We start from the raw sequence: 16,248 nt of genomic DNA on the forward strand, positions 1-16,248 counted from the left end.
CTGGATTGGTCCAGCGATCGGTCCAAGGTCAACCCGCTAAGCCGATTTAGGTTTAATAACTATGAGTGAAATTATATATTTTTTTCTAATCGTTTAAGTTGTTTTGGACTTGTTAAGCTAATTGGGTTATGATAAGGTAACTTTCATTGCTAGATTTTAAGATTGACTCAATTTAATAACATATAAAATAGCTCAATTTTAAGATTGACTCGTCATAATCTGAGTATTTTTTTTATGAACTGCAACATAGTATATATATTTTTTTATGAACCGCAACATATTATCATCCAATGAGTATATATACTAGTTTATTAACTGCTCTGTCATTGTAGCGTTGATGAAAAAATATGAGTATAGAAAAATAATATATAGGAAATCAAAAACTTTTTAACACTCTCATCAAACTCAATATAACGATTCAAGTTTAAAAAATCCTAACTGAGTATTTTATTAACATGAGTTTTAAATTGAATTGTGTGGGAGTTATCATGATTTAACATTGTTTATAAAGTAGGTTCAAAAAACAAATCAACTTAATACTTACAGATAAAAATAAATAAATAAATAGCTTTATATTAAAAGATATAATTGAAAAAAAATTAAAAAATGAACAAAAAATTTTATTATATGATAAAAAATACAAAAATCAATTTATTAACAACTCAATACTAAATAATAAAATTAAATAAAATATTATATTAAATAATAAAATTAAAAAAAGGACAAAAAACCCAAAGAAAATAAAAACAACATCTTAAATAATATATATAAAAAAAATCAAAACATCGCGAGAAAAGAGCCAAGAAAAAGTCTAAATAGCCAGTACAAAAACTTGAAGGGGTCTATCACAACAAAGCCTAAACTTGTAGGTCTGAGCTATTTTTTTGTTTGTTATAAAGGGTGAATAACTTTATCTTTTTTAGAAAACTTAAAATTAATAAAATAAATCCCCACCTTGACCTTATTATTTCCACGCATTAACCATTGAACTACATGTAACTAAATGATTTTAAAATAAATATTAATATGAATTATTTTTTTTATAAACAATTAAACCAACAAAGCTGTAGTAATGTAATATAGATGGAATACATATCGATTTGATTTGAGATTTGTCTTTAATTAAAAAAAAAATGTTGTAGATGGGAAAGATAATTACAAAGAGGTTGTAATTGTTGGTACGACGATTCTTTTATTAAAAAAATAAAATGATTTTTAAGAGTGTATGGGTGTATAAGAGTTAGTTTTAACCTTTTTTTAATTAAAATTAAAATTTATTTTTTAAAATTAATATTAAAAATAAATTTTAAAAATTTTATTTTAAAACACAACTAATATTCGCTTCCTAACACCATCCTCCTTTCCTTTACTTCAATTGAAGTAGCCCTGAAATGACAAGACAAAAGCGGGAGAAATTCAAAATTCAAAATTCAAAAACGCCCCCACCTTCTTTTCAAAATAAATAAATAAATAAATTTAAAAAACATTAACAGGAAGCATAGCATAATGACTTTCCGATAATACCCCCCACATAAATAGTTGCTACCATATTGTGCATATAGAGCTCCTCTCCTCAAACATGCTCTCTCATTTTTGTCGTCCTCTTCCTCTCCTCTCACTCTCTGCTGCACTACACAACGAGTTATTACCTCTCTATGTTTTTTTTTTTTGCTAAAATTGTTTAAATTTCTTATTTTTGAAACGAATTGTTCATTTTATTTTCGCAGATCGAGACAAAATAGTGGAGTAACTTCTTGAAGCAAAAAAAGAAAAACTCTCTTAAAAATGGGTCAGATCCAGTACTCCGAGAAGTATTTCGATGACACTTTTGAGTACAGGTATTTCTTCTTCTACTTGTTGCTATTATTATTTCATTGATTACTATTACTATTATTATTATTATTATGGTCGCCGCGACCATTATTATTAAGTTTTGTTTGGATTGGCAGATTTTTTAATTTTTCTTAATCGTACAGGCATGTGGTGCTCCCTCCTGAAGTCGCCAAACTTCTCCCTAAGAATCGCCTCCTCTCTGAAGTAAGTTTTTCCAATTGTTAGGGTTTTTTTTTATTATTAGGGTTTGATTTTGTAACTATTTAAAAATTCGGAAATAATTGAAATGCGTTTTTTTTTTAATTGATGACGTGAGTTAGTTGAAAGAATTAATGAAAGGTTTAGGGGTGAAATTTGAAAATATTTTTTTTGTAGAGTGAGTGGCGTGCGATTGGAGTTCAACAAAGCCGTGGGTGGGTCCATTACGCGATACATCGCCCGGAGCCACACATTATGCTGTTTAGGAGGCCTTTGAACTTTCAGCAGCAACAGGAGAATCAAGTTCTTGCTAAGTGATTAGGTTTTACGCCGAATACTTATATCTTATCATCATAATCATTATTATTATTATAATAGCTGAAGAAATACAAAAAATGGAAATACTTTGGTTTATGCTCTGCGTAAACGATTTGGGATTTTCTAGTATCGTGTTGTGATTCTCTCTTGTGGAGAATTTTGTCGTCAGGGTTTGTTTGTTTGTTTGTTTCTTTTATGTGTTGTTTGATGACGTTATGGGCACTGGTTAATTAGATGTTGATGGAAGTTTAATGATGGGTTGTTGTTGATATTCTTCTCTGTTTTTGTGGTTGCTACTGCAAGTCTCAATTTAGATAATTGTCTTTGTTGGTGTGGATGGATATTTTTTATACTGTGATGTGTGATTGAACTGTAGTTTCTTGACAACGGTATGCATTATTATCATTAGGGGTGGAGGAAATACTAGCCTGAAAAATCTAGTTGAAGATTGGCATGAGAAGTAAAGAATTTAAGGGGCATGCCTTGTTCTGAGTATGTTTCTTACTGAGATTAAGGTATCCAGTGTTTCTATGGTGACCTTCATTTTGTTGCCTTGTTGGAAGGAGAGATTGTTAATGCAGATTGTTTCTGGTGTTCTGTAATTTTTGTTGTTGTGGTGGATTAGGAATATCGATACTAGAATTCAACATGACCGACCCTCGTTCACTATAGATCGTGGACGATGGATTTGGTATATCCATTTCGATAATGAAGAAGCTTTTGCTCAAGATGTGAGTCTAGGTTATGGATGATGGATTTGATGAGATCTTTAGCATCCATTTTAGAAGCTGTTGTTCAAAATGTGAGTCTTGATCATGGATGGTGGATGTGATACAATCTTTGTCATCATCCATTTTGGTAATTAAGAGGCTTTTCTTAAAAATACGAGTCATGGGGAACTAAATTTGCCCTTTGCCATTGGTGTAGCATTGTGATGGTTGTGTTTCCTGTTAAATAGTTCTCCGTAAGCCCCTCCATTATCTATCTACGTATGGCATTAAATGTGCTGGTGAGAAGGCTGCAAGCTGTGCCATGAATGTATCTTCGTCTTAATCGGAGCAAAATAGATGAAAATAAATGAATTGGGCACACAGATGTTTAAATTGTTAGATTGGAGAGGACACGACCACAAACGCGTGCTTTTCCTTTGAGTTGCTCGTACTGGGAGACCATTTCTTCTCTTTTAGATCGGAGCAAAATAGAAGTAGGTTTTTCACCATGAATGCACACTTCAGTCGGAGCAAAATAGATGTTGTAGGTTTTACAAGAACCACAAAAAGAACAAAAATGCAATTTTTAGTTTCATTTTCTCGTTTGTTGTATTGCCTTTTGTTCCCTGCCTGAAGGGGCCCGATTTTATTTGCTCCTCTATAAATTTGAGATCTCCAAATCAAACACATCAAATTTCCCAATCAGGCAGGGAGTGTCGTTTTAGTTTTTTGTGTTTTAAAAAAGCAAATTTGAAAACAAGATTTTTCAAATCAAAAACTTAATGTTTTCAAAATAAAAGCTCGTGAGTGACTGTTGGTTTTGCATTAATAAATTTCAAAACAAACAAGTTTTATTTTTGAGAATAGGGGTAGTGTTTGTTTATTATTTCAGGATAAATAGAGATGATACATCTCTCCAAAATTATTCTGAAAATATATTTTTTTATCACTGTCTCTTCTTCGACCAAGTACATTTCTACCTCATTGTCTATCTCTGTTTTTTCATCACAAGACAAGTAATCAAATTGTACCTTTACTTTTCGAGTGCTAGAGCAAAAGGTAGCTTTGAAACTCGTAAGATTTCTTTTATCGGGTTATGGCTGCTGATAGTAGATACCCTAGAGATGGCAAACATCTTAAAGTTCTTGGTTACAGCAATCCGCCAGGTCTGCCCTTTTTTTGTTTCTTAAACTTAAATTCCTTTTTTTTTTTTGCTATATTTTTGTTACTCTTGTTTATGCTTTAAAGCACAAGTACAAGAATTTGATTTTTTTTTTTGTTATGTTTTAGTGGTAACTAAATATAGAGTAATTGTTTGGTTACTGAGAAAGTTACAAGGAAAGGAATAGTATAACAAGTGCACTTTCTTTCAGAGTAGAGAGAAAATAGAGAAGAGAAAAGGGCAGTGCTCGAAATTGCATGAGGAAGTGCCCTGTGAATAAAAGGGCTGAGCATTTTCAGTTTTTCTTTGCTGTTTAATGGAGGCATATCATTTGCAAGTTTTAATTTGTTTATTTGGAAAGAATTGTTTTTTACAGGTCAAGATGGCGGAGTCTTTGTGAGAGTGAAGGAAGCCATTATTAATAAATTTGAAAAAAAAAACATGATTCCTATTACAAAAAACCATAAATTTAATTTGAAATTTGATTTGAAGAGTATAAAACCTTTAAAAAAAACTAAAGAAAAATAAAAAATTAAAAGTACCAACTTCTTTAAAGATTCAGACCAACCCAGTAATTATTTTTTTTTATTTGATCCCTACCTTTTTTATTATTATTATTATTTAAATCTTGAATAATCTATAAAAATTATAAAAGCTTTTCATTTTCACCTTTGTCATTTTTTAATCTATAAATAATTTTTTAAATTTTAAATACTTATCAATTTCACCCTATAAATTCTTAACCATTCAAATTTGATCCTTTATTTTTTAATTGTTATTTGTTTTGTTCGAGATTATTTTTTATTTTTAATAATTTCATCCTTGTTGAGTTTTTTTTTTCAATAAAATCTTACCCCCTTTATTTTTGTTGCTATCTTTTTTTGTTTTTGCAAGTTTTTTTTTATTAATATATTTTTTTTTCATAATTTTATCCTTTAAAATTAAATTAGTTAGGAATTAAGCTTCTTTATTAAATCTGAGTCTAGGAATTTCATACGGGTTGTTTGTTTTAGATAATTAAACTAGGTTTAGAAGGTTTGCTTGAATTTACTTATTTTTTTTTCTTTTTTTTTAATAAGATATTTTCTTATTTTTTAAAATATATTTTTTTTTATAGTTTTGCTTTGTTATTTTTCACGGTTTGTCTTCTATGGGGCTAGCTCTGGATTCATGATTAGAATTATTGGTTTTAAAGGTTAACACGAGTTGATTTTTTTTTGTTCTTTTTTTAAATTGATTCATTTTAATTTCATCATTTAAAATTTTTCCTGCTTTTTTTTTTGGATTATTTCAGTTTTATACTCGTGATCATGAAATTTACAAATTCATCTAATTTAATATGCTTTTTTTTATTGTTTTTTAAAATTATTTTTATTTTTATTTTTTAACATTGAGTTATTTGATAATTCAAATGAACTAAAATTAAAATTTTTTTTTTGTCTCTTTTGCATTGTTATTTTTTATCTTCTTGTTATACTTTTTATTTAAATTATTAATTGAACCCATGACTAGACTAGGTATATGATTTTTTTATCTTATCATTCTTTTTTACATTGATAAAAAAAAAAAAAACCCAACCATGACCGGGCAACAATAAGCCCTGATTGAGGTTCGCAAGTAAGTAAATAAATAAAATTAATAGAAGCATGGATGTTGGTTTTTGCTTCTTTTCAGAGCTATCACTTTCAGTATAGTTGGACACTTCCAGTTCCACATCCTGAGTGAGTCGATTAACAACCTTGTACGCAAACCACCTCCCTCCCTCTCTAAAAAACAAGAAACCTCAAAAACTGTATGTATTGGAAAGAAAGATCATTTAAAAAAATAAAAATGGCACAACCTCTCTCTACCGCTTGCATCTCCAAATCTTTGACACAAACTAATCCAACAACCCCCTTCAATTCCACTCCTTTTTCACTCACCAAAACCTTAAACACAAAAGAACCAACTAGAAGAGCTCTAAAGACCTCTCCTTTACATGTAGCAGCACCTCCTCACAGTCACCACCATCTTTACGAAAAGAAGAAGAAACAGAGTACGGAGTTGATGATGAGAGTGGAGAGGAGGTTAATGATTCTAAATTCCCTTGGAGGGATTATTGGTACCGTGTTTCTTCACTTGAGGATCTGGACCCTCTACTTCCAACTCCATTTCAGCTTCTGGTTCGTGACCTAGTTCTTTGGTTTGATAAAGCTAATCAAGAATGGGTTGCTTTTGATGATCAATGTCCCCATAGACTTGCCCCTTTGTCAGTAAGTTTGCAAATTTATGTTTTATTTTTTTCCCTTCTCTTAATTGGAGTTGTTCTCTGCTTGCTTACTCCATAACATGGATAATTTGGAAGCTACCCTGTGGTTAGGTCCCTTTTGTGGTTTCTTGGAATGTCTTAATTGAGTGAAAAAGTTGAATCAGATTACATTTTCTTGACACTGATTCATGTTTCAAATCTAATCGTGCATTCTTGTTCGTGAAAAAAGCTAAATTTGGGGCTAAGATTGTTTGATTGGGTTGTGCATGGGTTAGAGATAAATATTTGAAAGTTACGTTTGCTGTTTCTTTTGTTCTTTTTTTCCATGTTGTCTTAGACTCTTAGGAAACAAAACTGAAAATTATTTTGTCCAAGTAGATGATTTTTATAGATTCAATTTGACTTGGTAGGAAGGGCGGATTGATGAAAATGGGCACCTGCAATGTTCATATCGTGGATGGTCATTTGATGGGTGTGGATGGTGCGCACAAATTCCTCAGGCTATGCTTGAAGGCCCTGAAGCTCATGCAGTCAACTCTCCAAGAGCTTATGCTACCAGATCTCCTACAATGGTGTCCCAAGGTCTGCTCTTTGTTTGGCCAGATGAAAATGGTTGGGAAAGAGCTCAAGCCACCAAACCCCCCATGCGATTGATCCTTTCTTATTTCAATGTTTGAATTATAATTTATATAATGATCGAATTATCTAATCTGAAAATGCCACACGCTTATAATGATGTTTCTATGGTAATTGTTTAGGTTAGCTGCTGACTTAGATAAACCTGAGTTCTCAACGGTGATCACTCAGCATGATATGCTCTACTGTTATGATACCCTCTTGGAGAATGTTTCTGACCCTTCGCTCATTGATTTTTCGCACCACAAGGTATAAAGATGTGTCTAATCATCTTGATTGAAGATTCGTACTTTTAGCTCTCAATAGATTCATAGCTTGCGTAAGATTTGAAGAATTCATCACATAGTTTAGGTAATGCCAAGTCTCAATGTTGCTAAGTTGAATCAAGGGCAGTATACAGTGCCAGGAACATCTGTCATTTGTATATTGTTTGGCTTGTTACTTTCATATTTGTCAAAGACATCAATTTCACAGTAGTTATCACATGTGCATGTATATTTCTTGATGGAGATCTGCTAAATGTCTTTGGGAGTAGTCATTCTGGAACCAAAGGATTGATAGAAGAAGCGTCATGAATTTCATGCTGCTTCTGGAATCTGGATCATTTTTTGCCAACTAGTTTTTCATGTGTCAAGTAAGCTTTTTGTGAAAGATTGAAAGGGGTTTGGCTCAGGTCAAATTAGTAATTTTAGGATCTTTATCTTTGTTTCTGGTGAAAAATTAGTGCTTTCTTGATTTCAAGTTGAAAACCTGACTGCGGGCAAGTCTTGGCCATTCGCAAGGAGAAAACTACACACATGTTCGTGCAGTTTATGCCTGGGGCAATGTTGTTATAATCCTAATGCAAATATGTCAGTGAAATTTATGCATGTCGGTGGCAAATTATTTGTATACTAAACCATGTTTAACTTTTCTTACTTGTGATTTTGACAGTATGAAGTCTAAAATTCACAAGGATATATTGCATATTCTGATGTTTTAATCTGGATTACATTGTTTAACATGGGAAAAGTTGTTTTTGGGGTTCCTGGTATATATCAGTGCCTGAAAACTTCTTCCCATATTTGTTACTAATTAGGATAAATGAATCCACAGGTTACAGGAAGGAGAGATATAGCCAAGCCTTTTTTAAGGTGCAGAGTCTAGTGGCTCCTGGGACCTTTGCTGGAACCAATGATGGGAACCCAAGGATCAGTGCTGAGTTTGTCACACCTTGTTACTATATGAATAAGTGAGTATAATTAGGAGAAAGAATTGCAAACGTCTTCAATGAACTTTTTGGCACCTGCTTTCAAGGTTTCATTTTGACAAAATTTTCACTTATGTGCTCTATTGTTTCTTTGTGGGGGACCTTAGTAGTTTTCCTGTTTTAACAAAAAAGTTCAAGCTACTGTAATTCAAATTTTCAATTAGAATATCTGGAGTTTATTCTTCAACAACCTCCTCATTTCATCACTTGAGGTCTGGTAAAGAGGCCCTCCTTTGTTGTGAATACAATTTGGGGCGGGCTTTTGTATAGTGAATGCATCTCCTCACTCCAGCTTATGTTTCTGATCATGGGAGCTTTGGCATTGTCCATGCTCCAAGGATATTGAGAGAAACTTGTATTCTGGAGTATGAAGTGAATAACAAATGAAAGTGCATGGTGGGATTGTTTATTCTGACACCAACTGTTGTTCAAGGATATTAATTATGTATTTTTCCTGTCCTGAATTGTATAGAACTCTTCCAATCTGTCATCCCTCTCCAAGGAGCTGTTGATTCTAGAACTTAGTGATGCTTGTTTCGTTCCAGAGTGGAGATAGACACAAAACTTCCTATTGTTGGTGCTCAGAAATGGATTATATGGATTTGTTCCTTCGATGTGCCAATGGCACCTGGGAAGATCCACTCAACTGTTTGCAGTGCTCGAAACTTCTTCCAGTTCACAATGCCAGGGTTAAACTAATTTTTTGGTTGTGCTTATGTGTTCTATCTTGTGGCAAGTACATTGATGTTTATTTATTTACCATGATATAGCCCTATCTTGCTCTATTGTCACACATACTGTACTTTCTACTTCTTAAAAGTTTAGATTTTATATTTTCTCATCATATTTAGGGTATAAATTGTCTTCCTTATCTAGTGTAATAACAATCATGTTAGCTCCCTTTGGTCTTCATTTCGATGACACCACCTACATGATCTGACAAATTATTACAAATTGAGAGGTTCACTCCCATGTCAATTTTTGTAGTTTCTCTCCAATGCATCTCCACATCTAGGAGAGATTATGATTTTGATATTTACAATTACGCAGTGGCTGTTTAAAAGCAGCCACGACTCTTTCGTCCATCATATCTCACTACACTGGAATTAAAAAATATGCTCTTGAAAATGGTTGGTAAATAGCATTTGTTTCATGCATATAACATTGTGATTTAAATCGTAGATTGTCCCATTGCCCAGTTATAGTCCTACTAGATTTCATCATTTCAGATTCCTTTGTGTTTAATGCTGCATATCCTGTGTTATGATTGTACTAGTTGATTCTATCTTGTCTGATATGGAATGATATTTTGATGAAACGTGTCCTTTAGTATGTAGAGATAGAATGCCATCATGCTCTATGCTTATGGATCTTTCTTTTCATTTTATTAGATATATGGTATTTATAAGAGGTAACAAATTTCAAGCTATTGAAGCTTGGCTACCCTGCCCCGCGAAAAAAAAAGGTCAATGTTTCCCATGCATATGTTCAAGTTAATTAGGAGCAACATTCTGTTTTGGAGCAGTTTCAAGAGATGTGTTGTGAGATATTGAAAAAGAAAAAGGAAAAAAAGACTTATATTGTAAAATGTAAGTTTGAGACTAGAGAACAGGAGATAAGCTCTCTAATATTTGAAAGGTGTTTGGTTGGAGGTCAATTGCCATCAATTTTGCTGGCTGCATATATTGGTAGTGGAATTCAAAATCCCAAAATTACAGTGGCTTTCATTGTAGGGTGGATTTCACTCCATCCCACTTGAATGAGAAAATAATCAAAATATTAACAAGATAGGATGGATCATTCTTAAGTTATGAATTGTCTATATATGCTACAAATTTATCATACTTGATCATTGCTTACTGTGAATGAGCATCTTTTTCACCGCACTAGATTTGCTTTCTACTTGAAATGTTCCATGCCAATGCCACTGGGCAATCAAATCTATATTTGATTTAAATTGGTGTCAACCTCATCAAGATCAAATCATTAATATCAAATTGAGTTTGTGTCACGTGGTTCCAAGATGGCATGAGCATTGGACTTCGAATAAGGTATACATTGGAGATATGATCTTCCTTCAGGGCAAGAGAAGGTATTTCTTTCACAATCCATGGGAGGTTCTGCTGCTCACTTTCACACACACTCAAGCAGATTGCTTTGTTTTGGCATTTTGTATTTGGCTGAGGTGACATGGCAACAGTCAACCCGTGTGGTTTGGGTTCACCGACCAACAACCTTTGCCATCAGCAGTTTTATCAAAACATGAGGTACAAAACCCCCATCCTCCTTTCCCTATCCCCTCCAGTGGCAGGACCTTTTTTGATTTGTTAGAACACAGAAATAAGACACACACACACACAAGTACTCCAAAAGCAATGGACGTGGAATAATCACTGAAACTGACAGAATTACAGTAATGGTGTTAGTGAGATGGCAGCAATATCGTAATGAATTTCCTGCTGCAGCTATTATCATCCTCCCCTAAAAACGAAATCTTCTCGTACTTTCATATAGTATTGGAATGTTATCACAAGTTGTACTTTTCATGAAATTGTTGGCTTCTTCAAAGAAACGAGTATGGTTCACCAAATTTAAGCGGCTCTGGTGTGTATCAATCAAATCCTGCAGGTAGCGAGGATTGAACTTGTTCCTGATACTTATTGTTTACTTCACATATTTTGTCTTGCAGGTGTTGGATAGATTTGAGCAACACACGCAAAAGTGCTCGTCGTGTAAAGTGGCTTATGAATTCCAGACACTGCAAAAGTTTTAATAGGTGCAACTGTTGCCTTTTTGCACTAGTCAGTGCTGGCCTCGCTTACACTTTGAATCAGAATGAAACGAACTTTGTGTTTATTGATCATGTACATGCTGGAATTGATTAGAGAGAAGATTGTGTTAGCTAGTTGACCTTGTACATGCCGTTATAGTGTAGAGTTTTGATGTAGCTTATAGCGTTCAAGATAAAAATAGATGTTCTCAAAGGTGACTGTTCGAACTTCGAACGTGTAGCGTGATGCGTTTAGCTTTTGAGATAGCAATTCGAAAAATAGGTATTTTAAAAAATATATATTGTAGCTTTTTTTTAATTAAGGTTTGATTAACCAAATATTTTTAAATATATAATATAGTGAAAATCCCTATCTCTAAAGCTGTTTATAACTTGAAATTGATCAATGGATGAAAAACTAGGACAAAACAATACTGTAATTACTAATTGAAAAAATCGAATTAAAACTTGTGAAGAAATTCTAAAATAATTAAAAAAAGGGGATCATGATCATTAATAAATATATAATAGTCGATTGTATTAGAGATCTTTGTTAATGTAATCAATCCTTTTTTGGCCTATGGGGTTGCAACTATTTTATATAAAGAAAGCCGTGTAGAAACTTTGTACATGCTGAAACGGATATTCGAATAATGAAAAATCTGAAAATCCAGAGTGCAATGAGAAATTACACAAATAATAAAATTATGATAACTAAGTGGTCATTGGATTCTACAACCACCAGATTCTTGCTCACGGCGTACGTTGCCATAGGCTGAGAGTTCAACAAAATCCATGTCACGACCTGAAACTCGACAGTAGGAACTTCTTCGAATGAGCTCAGCTCTAGACAGCTCAGTCCGGTTTCCCTTAGAACGATTGACTGTTGCCTGCAAAACCTGACAATTTTCCAGGGAGCTTTTTCCTCCCTTAGAGTAGGGAACGATGTGGTCATAATCATGGCAGAGGCAGCCAGGACAACCCACGAGCTTTCTAAAGACAATATTACCGAGAGGGTCGCGGCGCCACCGATCTGGGTCTCGGCCTTTGACCTTCTCTGCCTTTTCCCAGCATTGCTGCTTCACGCTGTAAGGGAAACTCCTTGGTTCATCAAAGAGCTCAGACCCTGTAGTGAATGGGGACTGCTGTTCACTCACCACTTCAAGGTTATCGACACTAGAGGCGGAGGAGCTAAGCGTGGATTTTCGTGACCTGGGTGGAGATGGGCCGGATCTGGAGGGTCTGGATGGGGAGGAGAGGCGGCTTTGCCTTTTGCCAGTCTCTTTGCTCCGCCTCATCCTTCCACAATAAGTTTCAAGTTTTGATTATTATTTTGTAAAATGCCAAATATGTGATAAGAACAACCCAAGTATTTTAAAACCCGGACCGGAGGGTTGACCCAGGAACTGATGGACCGATCCGGGTTCACAAAAAACCCTTGGTTTTTTTTTTTTTATTTCAATAAACGGCGCCATTTTGAATTAGGGATAATAAAATCCCTAATTCCCAAAACAGGTAGCCACGCAGAAGAGAATTTCCCCTCTTCCCTTCACCCAATCTGCCTTCCTAATCCATAACTACTGAGTACTGACCTTTTCAATTTCAGGCAAGATAACATCTCTCTTCTTCTCCTTCTCTCCAATGGTCTCAACCCACAGTTTTTACACATAGATTTTTCGGGTTTTTTTTCGTTAAAGGCTTAAATCCTTATTTTATTTTATATATATGCACGAGTTGATATTATTTGGTACATGACATCTCTATATTCCGTTTTTTTATCTACTAAACTGAGGAAATTTAGGGTTTTGGTTTAATGGTTTTTTATGTACTGAATTGAAGAAATTTAGGAGTTCTTCTGTTAAATCTAGGATCTAGATACAGTGATTTTATTCTATGGCATCTCCTACTTGTTCCTTTTTGCTCAAATCCCCTGCTATTGTTGATGTTGCATGCGGAGATTTATCTTGCCTGAGAATGCCAACACTGATGCTATTTCTGCTGTTTGTCAAGATGGGGTTTTGACTGTTACTGTTGAGAAATTACCACCTAAATTGACTACTGAGGTCAAGATTGCTTGAAGAGGAGGAATATGTGTAATGTGGGTTATTCTATAATGAGGGTTGTGATCTGTTGGGAGTTTTTTGTTGGGCATGGAATTTTTTAAGAGTGTTTGTGTTTGAATTAGTTTTTGATTACTAAAAATTATGCTCGTTCAAATCATGGCATGGGATATGAATGTAGTATCAATCTATTGATTAAAAAATGTCCTGCTGTTAATTAACGTTTGATTAAAATTTTGCTTTTATGGACGCCGAAGACCTCAATGCATTTATTCAACCAAAGTGAAGATCAGGTTTAGAATTTATGTTTGTGGAAACTTTGTTTTAAATGTGAATGTTTTAAATATTTTAGAATTTATGTTTGGTTTGTATTTTGGATATGGAATTAAATTTGTGTTTTTGGTTCATAATTAGGTTGAGTGGTTTCTATGTGTAATTTGCAATATTTAGAAAATGAAGGAAATGTGCTGGTGAGGAAAAAATGATGATTTGAATTAGTGAACAACAAATTCATTTGAGGCTGTTTTTTTCAAGTTGGTTATGAACTTTATAATGCTGTTTTTGTTTTTTGGTTTTCCAAGTCGACCCAGGTCAAGTTGACTGCTGATCAGATTTAAAACTATGCCTAAGTATGATTCATTTATCTATAACATAAAAATGGGTAAACTATAAATGAGTCCCACGTGTTTATAAACGAATTAAAAAATTTATCTAGTTTCAAATATTAATTATTTAGTTACTTTCATTCATTTCATGTCTTTTTTAATTTATTTTTGTTAAGAAATAGAAAAGGTAAAAAAATATATAGATGTTATTAAAAGATTGATGAGAAAAGAAGATATTTTTTGAAATCAACTAATATTAAATTTAAGTAGTCAACACTGAATTTAAATAATTATTTTTAAAAAATAAAGTGACTGTTCAATGTATTTTGAAAAACTATAGAGACTAACTTATAATTTATTTTTGAAAAATGATACTTATTATATAAAAAAAAATTCTACATAATCATTCTGTATTTTTGAGGTCAAAGTTCAACACCTAACGAGCAATGCACAAAGATCCACTAATTATTGAAAGCAGGGGCAATATGGAGATTGCATGAAGGTTAAATCAGTTAATTTCCTGGATTTATTTGTGCAGGCAGAGCATGTGAACAACAGTTTTTATCGAAATCGTGGCCTGAAAAGAAGGAAAAAAAACAGAGGAGCAGGGTGTTTTTAGTCTAGGGTTTTCAGTGACTCCATAAGGTAAATCAAATATGGATCCTCGATACACTGGAGAGATACTCAAGTAAGCATTGAGATCTATTCAGTTTTATTTTTATTTTTTATTTTTAATTGTAGTTGCATCTCCATTTCATTTAATGTTACGAGGAGTAGATTGTTATCGAAATTAGTAATTGTTTTTTTTTTGTGTGTGGGTGTTGTGTAGGCATTTAGAGAAGCAGAATGAGTTATTAACGAGCGCTTATAATTCAATGTCACATGAATTGCACAAGCTCCAGGTTTTTTTTTTTTTTTTTTTAAATTATATGTATATATATATGTGTGTGTGTTTGTGTGTGTGTGTACATATACATGCGTGCGCGTGCACACACAGAGACACATATTTTATTTTAAATTCTAAACTAGACATCCTAAATTTTGATGAATTGCAGGTAGAGGAGGAAATGCTGATGCGCAAATTTTATGATCTCATGGCTGCTCAAGGGTTAAGTAAAAAGGTATTTTGTTTTTGTTATTTAATTATTAATTTGCCTTTTCTTTTTTCTATACAATCTGTATCAATTGATTTTTGTTTGATTGGGTTTAGTTATTGGATCAAAACCAATGCTCTAGAAATAGTTTAGTGTAGTTTAATTTGTTGTGGGGAATAAATGAGAAAATGGTTAAGGTGGAGTTGGTTAACTAAATTTGTTTTTTGCTTGAATTATCTGGCTCTCTGCTACTTTCTGTAAATGTCTTCTTTAGATATTTTGGTATGCTTTTGCTTTCATAAATTGTTTGAATTAATCAATAAATATCATATTATATGTAGTGTTGTTTTCTGTCTGTCAACAAACTTAGAAGGAGTGAGAATGAAGAAGGTGAATTGGTGGAAGCCAGTAAGAATCTTCAAGTTTGAACTTCACATATTTTTGTTCAGTGTCTTCCTGCTATATGGGCGCTCTGTTTAGTGTCGGATACAAATGTGGTTGCCCTACTAGTCTTTCTGTTTAACCAGTAAGTATAGGGTTGCTAGCTTATTTGACACCCCCAAAACCACGGTCAAAAGACCTCTAGAGCTTGGCATGCAGGATAATAAATGAACTCGACATAATCGCAGAACTTGATACTTTGTTAAGTTTCCTTACCCAAAATTGTTAGCCGCTTGTAAGCAGATGGAAACATAAGCTAAAGAAAGTTAGACCGAATTCTATACTTGGCAATGTCGGATAGATTAGTTCATGCTATGTTTTGTGCACTGCAATGAAATTCTCAGGCACTCACGGTCAGGGCTTTCAAGAATGTATTAATGGGATGCTTGTATTGCAGCATGCAAGAGAACGCATTTATATTTAGTTCAAATAGTATTTCAGTTGATTGTTTTTTCATGGATGAGAAATATAAAAATGAAATTGAGCATCAAATGGTCAGATACACGTAGTTGATGTTTTTATGTCATCATAGGAGGGTGAAGGCAGTGTGTTCCTGGTCAAATTTCCCACCGGTTCGTTGTTTTTTGGTGTTTCGATGGTTGCTTCAATGTACAAATTTTGGCTTAAAAAAGAACATGGAAGTTCATATAAATTTTTCATGTCATATACTTTTACAGAAAGAAGGCAGCAACAATGTTTCGGATGGTGGCCGAACAGGACAGTCCACTGCATCACTCCCAAATACTGTTGATATTTCTGATGGTGGCATAGATAGACACTCGAGTGCAATAGTCCCATTTACAGCTACTGATGAACAGATGTGAAGATATCAAGGTTGCTTAACTCTCTGTTCCATTAATTCGTGAAGGTCTTTTTCTAAGAGATCCTTTTGATCTACCTAATATAGCTACGAAATGTTTGATG

General features: G+C 33.5%; 2 protein-coding genes and 1 pseudogene across 3 annotated transcripts; 2 read left to right on the forward strand and 1 right to left on the reverse strand.

Moving 5' to 3' along the window:
• The first annotated feature begins 1,485 nt into the window (after positions 1-1,485).
• LOC118034609 (cyclin-dependent kinases regulatory subunit 1) lies at positions 1,486-2,620 on the forward strand. 2 transcript variants are annotated; one of them, XM_035039945.2, is made up of 4 exons: positions 1,486-1,641; positions 1,728-1,838; positions 1,977-2,037; positions 2,209-2,620. In XM_035039945.2, the coding sequence occupies exons 2-4, from the start codon at positions 1,786-1,788 to the stop codon at positions 2,347-2,349; spliced, it is 255 nt and encodes an 84-aa protein (XP_034895836.1). In that variant the 5' UTR covers positions 1,486-1,641; positions 1,728-1,785; the 3' UTR covers positions 2,350-2,620. The 2 variants fall into 2 exon arrangements, with proteins under 2 accessions (XP_034895836.1, XP_034895837.1); XM_035039946.2 differs by having other exon boundaries at positions 1,543-1,624; positions 1,727-1,838.
• Positions 2,621-5,873: 3,253 nt separating this feature from the next.
• LOC118034610 (pheophorbide a oxygenase, chloroplastic-like) lies at positions 5,874-14,910 on the forward strand (annotated as a pseudogene).
• Positions 11,756-12,422, reverse strand: LOC118034615 (uncharacterized). Its single transcript, XM_035039952.2, has one exon. The coding sequence runs from the start codon at positions 12,420-12,422 to the stop codon at positions 11,847-11,849; it is 576 nt and encodes a 191-aa protein (XP_034895843.1). The 3' UTR covers positions 11,756-11,846.
• Positions 14,911-16,248: the final 1,338 nt, after the last annotated feature.

This window comes from Populus alba, chromosome 9, assembly GCF_005239225.2.
Source record: "Populus alba chromosome 9, ASM523922v2, whole genome shotgun sequence".
Classification (NCBI taxonomy): domain Eukaryota; kingdom Viridiplantae; phylum Streptophyta; class Magnoliopsida; order Malpighiales; family Salicaceae; genus Populus; species Populus alba.